The 7,616-nt window shown below is 32.4% G+C and overlaps 1 protein-coding gene across 1 annotated transcript; it reads right to left on the bottom strand.

Moving 5' to 3' along the window:
• Positions 1 to 1,782: 1,782 nt before the first annotated feature.
• On the bottom strand, positions 1,783 to 5,935 carry LOC131062395 (COBRA-like protein 2). The gene is made up of 6 exons (XM_057996045.2): positions 5,756 to 5,935; positions 5,583 to 5,665; positions 5,033 to 5,492; positions 3,690 to 3,852; positions 3,173 to 3,444; positions 1,783 to 2,413 (listed from the first exon to the last, which is right to left on the bottom strand). The coding sequence occupies exons 1-6, from the start codon at positions 5,820 to 5,822 to the stop codon at positions 2,082 to 2,084; spliced, it is 1,377 nt and encodes a 458-aa protein (XP_057852028.2). The 5' UTR covers positions 5,823 to 5,935; the 3' UTR covers positions 1,783 to 2,081.
• Positions 5,936 to 7,616: the final 1,681 nt, after the last annotated feature.

A 7,616-nucleotide genomic window follows, 5' to 3' on the forward strand; every position in this document is an offset into this window, starting at 1 on the left:
CCAAACTTCTATCTATCCATCTCCATCCCATTCTTTTTAATGCCTCAATGTATCTACCTACACCTACTCTTACATCCATAGCCTCTTTTACATAATAAACCTTCTTATCCAAGATAACATGCTTGTCATAGAATGCAATCCTCCACACATTTTTTTGAAACTTGTTCTTGAGCCCAAGATACTTAGAAATGGATTCACAATCATTTTTGTTATCCTTCCAAGTATTCTTTTCTTTGAGAGATACCTTATTACGAGACATTACCTCTTGGGTGATATACTATTCTATAATTTGATAATTTCATAGATTTTATTTAGTTCATATTTTGAACTCTAGAAATAATATTTTTAATGGAAAGGAAATTAATTGCTTTTCTCTAAATAATAAAATTCATGTTCTAACTTATACATACTTTTAGATCTAGGTGTAGGCAAAAAAAGGTGGTGCTATAATTTCAACATCTATATGACCATGTTAATCATTGGGGGAACCCTATACTATGAGTTTTGTTTTTCCTATGGCTTGGTCTAGAGAAAGTCATTGCCAATGACCAAGTGGTAGAACTTCTCTTAGAGTTGGAGTTGTTTCTCATTGTCTTCTTCTTAGTTGCAGGTTGAGCTCCTTTCTTGTGACTAAAATTTTGGACCTTTATTGAGTGGTGTCTAGGTGGTTGTTCTACATTCATCTCCTAACTAGGGAGTGTTGGTGTGGTTTGTAATTAAGGATTCAAGGATGGCTAGGAGTTGTTTGATCTTCCATCTAGTGAGTCTTCCCCTTGGATAGTTCCTCCACAAAATAATATACTCCCTCTCTTCTTGATACAATTACATGTTCTTAGTAATTTGACTTAATTCCTTTACTTAAAACTAATTTCTTAACTCTTTTATAATAAATATTTAATACCAACCAACTCCAATTTATATTCTTAAATTTATATTTTATACATACATACATACATACATACATACATACATACTAGTATACTTATATTTAAAAAAAATATATGTAAAATATGCCTAGAGATATCTTATGATAGAAGAGAATCATCTGTAAACCCATCATTTGCATGTCAAATTGTTTCAAAAATGGATTTATGTTTACGGATATCTCTCTACTTACTTTACATAATTTTTTTTAAGATAAATATACTAATTTAAGTATCTTTATGCCCGAGAGGCATCTACAATGACATACAAACATCAAACATCTGTAAATAGAAAAATGATTTTGAATAAATTTGATGTGTAAATGCATGCATGTTTCAGTTTCTCTATAAGTATTATTTAATTACTCTAAATAAAATAAAATCATTGCCACTTATCTCCAAGTATATGAAACCATCACATCTTTAATGAGAGTGAAAAAGTGGAGCATTATTCAGTTCCATGTCCTTCTTGACAACTAATAAATATGCAAGAAAATTATGTGATATCTCTAGCATTATTTTACGTATATTTTTTTAGAATATAAGTATACTAGTCTGAAGACATCCATATAAAAATAATACTTCTCTTTTAAACTTTCTACTTTCTACTCATTTCTATTAACAAACATAAACATGAAAAAACACACATAACTAGTACACTTATATTCAGAATGTAAGCTTTAATTTTAGATTTATTCAGCTGAGTGTACTAAAAAGGAAAAATCAAAACACATGATTTAGGAACTCCATGGCATTTCTGATCTGAAAAAATAAATACAAAAATTTTGGATTCTAATATTTCTTTGGTCAAAACTCAACCAGAAAAGAAACTTTGAATATTTAAATGCCTTTAAACATATTTCTTAATATCACATACATTCCCGTATCACCTAATTCATTTCCAGAGAGGTTAATTTCTTACAACCATATAGCCATATGCACATGGAATATTCTATGCAGCAATGTTGTGCTATTCAAATAACTTTTGACAACGAAAACAAACTTTTCCGGCAACAGATTTTCAGCCGAAATTGACTGGCAAATACACCGACGGACAAAACAAAGTCAGGCGTGAGACATTTTTCCGGTGGGGGACGATCCCCACCTAAAATAGCCCATCGGCTAAATATAATAATATGTTGAATCTGACATCTGAGTCTAAAATGGTAGTGTCCGTCTCTGCATGATGTATGCCCAATACAAATAGATAAAAAGCAGCGCCCCGATTAATATTGTTGCAATGAATGCAGGGCCTGACAATATTCTTTGTGTAGTTGTGGTCCGGGGCAGCCATGGGTATACATTTGGAGGTGGTAACATGCATTCATCTCCATTAAAATACACTTTGTGCGGAAAACCCCATCCATTGTTGAATGTGAATTTCCCTGTGATTTTCTGCATCAGAATCTCAGATTGCACGTTGCCCATTTCACCAGCTTGCAAAAGCATGTCGTTAAAGTATTTGATTCCCCAAAACATTGCACTATCATCTACAAATAGTTCAATAGAGAGTATTAGTATCACTGCTGGATTCAATTGTTAGTATTCAAGCATTACTGTATATTATTTTAGGGGATTAATTGCACAGAGCTTTTAGTCTTTACAGTAACTAGGGGAACCATCCTTGTAAACACTTTATGAAAGAAAGAATCCAATCCAATGCTTCATCTTTTAGCATCTAATTGAGTGCAGATATTCAAATTACTTCTGTATATGGGAAGTGAAGAAATTTATAAGAGATTTCCATTTTTCAAATGCATTTCAAATATGAGATAAACCTGCGTGCAGACCAGTTGATTGTTCTTAGACTATTAAACAACGTATTGGGTCTTATTGAGAAGCAAATACAATTTCAGAGGAACCACCTATAAGAAATTTTAGATTGTGCAGTTTAAGACCATGTTAAAAAATTCAGCTTACCTGATCCTGATTATTCTATTAGACAGCATTCCACATATGGGACAAACCAACCTGCACATCTGATCTAATACTTAGACTACATAGGAATCAGCATTCTAACTCTGCTTAGGTTATAAGGTAATATTCAGCATATTGGACCACCTACAGGCCTTACTTTTCTTAAAGTAGGTGCTGCATACACTATCTTAGGGTTCCAACAAGTGCATCCATAATTCAATAACCATTAATAAATGCACTATGCAGTTGATTTCCAAAATTGTTATCTAATAATAATACTAGATATGAACATGTCAGAACCTCTTGATGCGGCTATAAGTAATTGTACTTACTTCTATGATTGTTTTGGGTAAGACCAGTATAATTGAATCTGTCAACCCTCTCCAAGCTATCGAAATTGGGATGCTGAATTAGGAGGTTCCAGTCTGTATAGTTTTTCAGGTACCCAAAGTTCATTACAGTAACCTTAACTCGCCAATAGTCTTTGTAGCTGGTCATGATATGCCAGTGCACTCTAATTTCACACATATGGTGTGTGCAACGGACCTCAGTTGTATTTGTATTCATGTTGCTCTGGCTTTCAGTTGTAGCCGGTGGTATTTCCCTGCAGTAGCAGGAAATGGAAACCTGGATTAAATAAAATTTCATGCATGTATAAACGATTAAACTAGATTTTTGGAGCCCAAAGAAAGATGTTACTCATAGTACGAAAACAAATTTACTGCAAGATAACAAAAATAAAAAATAAATGATTAGGTAAACACCCAAAAACATGTGAACCTAGCATGATTTTGGTCATAAGTATCCAAATAATAAAAACGAATGAAAAGTTTGTGGAGATCAACGTACTTTAGGCATGGTTTTGGTTGATTTTGTGAAGGATCATGGCACCCACACGAACAAGCAGGACAAGGAATGATGTTGTTATTGTAAAATGCAGAGAAAGATACACAGCAAAGTGGTGTTTTGTGAGACAAAACTGGAGAATATATGCATGTCACACTCCATGTCTCTGAAGAATCATTTCAGGACTTGTCAGTGAGAATTGATCTGATATGTTCTTCACAATATTTGGAATAAAATAGAAATGAAAAGAAATAGAAATTAAATAAATAAAACAAATGGCATTTAAAATCATATTTTAGATTGTTTCTTGTTGGAAACTGTATATGTAACATCTGGACAAAGGTTCTGAACTTTCTTTAATGAATAAATGTCTGTATTATCATTTATAATATAATATTACACATTAAAAAAATGAATGAAAAGAATCACATCCCAAAAATCTAAATAAGACAAGAATCAGAATCAAAAAACAATTACAATAAACCACTACAAATTGGGAACAAGAACTTATAAAAACCAAATATCTGTTTGACTTTTTTTTTGGTAAATGCTAATGCAATATTAAAAGTTGTTTTCAACCTTATTGATAATCAGTATATTGATTAATATATTTATGAGCATTTCCCCTACCTTTTTAAATTGCTAGTTTTAATAGTTTATCTACCGTGAATTTTGGTAAAAGATGCAGAGAAATTTAATCATTTGAACTTCTTTTGGGGTCTCTTAACACCAACAATTGATAGTTTTGCAGTTGTGCAAAAACAATTTCATGGTAGACTGTATTGAATTGTTGCAGTTTGGGAATTTTCTAGAGTAAAAAGCTTAACTTCCTTAGTCCTTTAAAACAAGAATAAAGCTTCTATGCAACCCACTCCTAAAAATGGAAAATGCAATTAATGTTGAAAACAATATTTTTTCAATAATATAAGAACATCTCAGATAAACAACAGCTATGATGTTGTTGATGTTGTTTATGTATCGAATTCATTTCCACTCTGAACAGACAGTTCATTAACTGATTAGTAACAGTTGAATAAAAACAGGTTGCAGCTAAAAAATGTTAAAGAAAAACTTTGATACCAAGCAAACATTTTATTAGTTCAACTAAAAGATCATTAGAAGGTAAAGGTATAATTTGCAGTCAATTTTTTTTATAAGGAAGATAGAACAAAATGATTGATACTGACTCAGATGTTTGGACTCCAAAGTTCTATGGTTGTATTTCATGAGTATAGATTAAAGGTCGCTAACAGGAAGGAGCTCTGATTTGAAATCCTTATTTCCAAACCAGAGGGAAAATGAAATATTTAGTTAATAAATATAGAAAGCAGATACTTTATACATACTTAGGGCTTGTGTTTTTCTTTGTCCACTAGGAGTAGGGAAATGGCTTGATTGTTCTTTTGTGGCAGGACTGCAGGAATAAACCATGTTAGGCCCTTTCAATGAAAAATTAGAAGGTACAAGAACTGTATTTTTAGAAGTCCCTGCAGCTCCCACTCTCATCTTGAAAGCAGCCACAGAATTCTGTGGGTCTTGTACAGTGGATGACAAAACACCTCCCCTGCAACAATTTCCGATCTTTACATTGTTACTAACAGTGGCCAATAAGTCTACTATTATGGGATGTCTTTTGCAAGAATGGGGAATGTTATTTTCTTTGAAAGCAGAACAATCTCCCTGCTCAGTTGCTTCACCACCCAACATATCCCATATAACTTCCTTGCCTCTCCAGCTCCATCCTAAACTCCACCCTGGATACTCAATGTGTCTGTACTGTTGATAATTAGAAATTGTCACCAATGCCTGAAAAGTACAATTCAACAATACAATCAACATATTAGAATCAAAACAAGTCTGTGTATATATGAGAGAGAATGAGATGGAGACACAAACATTGTAGCCATCATCTGTCCAAGATAAAATGTCCCACTTCACTGTTATATTGCCATTAGGTTCCATTGGGTCCAAAGTAGCACCTGCACATAGAGTAATTTTAATAACTGCTTGAATACAGGTTAATAACATATTCCACCAATTCAATAAATAGATGCAATCATGACTCTTACTGGCAAAATACACTTCATGAATCAGGATGAACACAATGCATGAAATATATCTCCAGAGATTTTCCATTGCAATAGGTCATGAGAGTATCAGTACGTGAGCTGTATAAATAAATTAAACAAAAAACTTTTGTAAAGTTCACTCAAAACTTGTGAACTGACTGGCATAAGACGGTTATTGTGAAGGCGAAGGGACTGAATGGGCACCAATGATGTGATGAGACATTATATAAGCTATGAGATGCATAAAAAGTCAAGGTCACTGAGGGAATGTGAATTTGTTGTAAAATGGTCTTGTCCTTTGTAATTCATGGTATAATTCATGATGTCATATTCATTCCTTTTGTCTGCTGTAACTGTCTACTGAAAAGCCTGACGATCTATCTTTTGTAGGCAAAGGAATATTGATTATTTTCTGTTTAGAAACGGTGGTGGTTTCAAGCTTAGCTAGTGTTGGTATAATTGGATTGTCCCCAAAATTTTATCTGGTGGAAGATGAGAGTACTGTTCTTTTCCTTTCGTGTGATTGAATCAGCTTAAACTTGTGCTTCAATGTATATGGATTTATATTAATGTTGATATATACTCTCTACGGTTTATATAACATACGCAGGTAGAATATAAAATACTTATATGGATGCTGCTCGTTGAAGGTATTGAGACTGGTGGAAGAAACAGTTACGGTGGTATAAAGGGTGTAGTGTAATCAATATATAGAGGTAATAAAAATTAAAATAATAATTTATTGGAATAAAACCAAATTAAATAGCAATGGAGACTAAGACTAAGGAGAAAGAACAACATATAAAAATATTAAAAACTTATATTTTATTTATCTCAAAAATAACTTTAACCAAAACAGAGTTACAAATTGATTACAAAATTTGCACCCAAACATGCTTGTAGCTGCTGCTATTACAATATTTCTTCTTCTCTACTTAGATTTTTCCCACACCTTTACTACTATTGCAATTTCCTTCCTCTACAATTTTCTTTTTAACAATTCTATTCTATATTTCTTCTCGTCTCCGAATTCACTTATAACCAATAAATTTGACCTCAAAATTAAGTTGGTCAAAATTTTCATATTTGGGTGTTAGAAATAAAACCCCCAAATTAACTGTGATTTGGTAGTCATATGAGAGATAAAGATTAGAAGATCCAAGAAATATTTTTCAGGTATAAATTACATGGCGAAGAATTAATATTTTGATTCAAATATATAACTTTTATTGCCCCACTCTCCACCTATTAATCCTAAGTCTCTTTCATGATCATTCGGTATTTTTGGAGCTAAAAATTATCCATTTTGGAGCTTGACATTCTAGAGCTCAGTCATTCTCAAGCTCAACCATTTTGGAACTTGAAATTCTAGATATTGGCTATTCTAAAGCTTTTCATTCTAGAGATCAACTATATGTGCCTTTTAAACATGACTGAGAGGGCTTTAGAGATGATATTGTGTCCATGATGTCCAAACTATTTTTCAACCATTTAGATTTGAAATGATGGAAAATGGGATCCTAGTCTAGAGACATAAATTAAGATCCCAAATCAATATCATTAATCGGAGGAAATAGCCACAAAGATCCAATTTTAGTTGTAAAGGAGAGTTGGATGTTGTGTATGATTATTTCCTTTTTCTTTTGTTTGATATGATTTGATGTGAATATTACTAGGTAAAATGATGTAAAAATGACAATATTCAACATAAACAAAAAGATACAAAACTAGAATCCACAATATAAACTTAAAGCTAGAAATGAGATGCAAAAAGGAACCTAAATCTCAAACCTGGTGTTTATGGTGAAAATGGATACAATAATAACAATATTGAAAGGCTAAATGAATTCAACTACAAAAC

Source organism: Cryptomeria japonica, chromosome 7, assembly GCF_030272615.1.
Source record: "Cryptomeria japonica chromosome 7, Sugi_1.0, whole genome shotgun sequence".
Lineage (NCBI taxonomy): Eukaryota > Viridiplantae > Streptophyta > Pinopsida > Cupressales > Cupressaceae > Cryptomeria > Cryptomeria japonica.

What these genes read in the sequence shown, in the direction of transcription:
- LOC131062395 (XM_057996045.2), bottom strand. Translation starts at nt 5,822, where the DNA reads ATGGAAAATCTCTGGAGATATATTTCATGCATTGTGTTCATCCTGATT. An exon ending in TCATGAAGTGTATTTTGCCA is followed by an intron (nt 5,666 to 5,755) that starts GTAAGAGTCATG and finishes CTCTATGTGCAG; the next exon opens with GTGCTACTTTGGACCCAATG. An exon ending in AAGAAAAACACAAGCCCTAA is followed by an intron (nt 3,853 to 5,032) that starts GTATGTATAAAG and finishes ATGATTCTTCAG; the next exon opens with AGACATGGAGTGTGACATGC.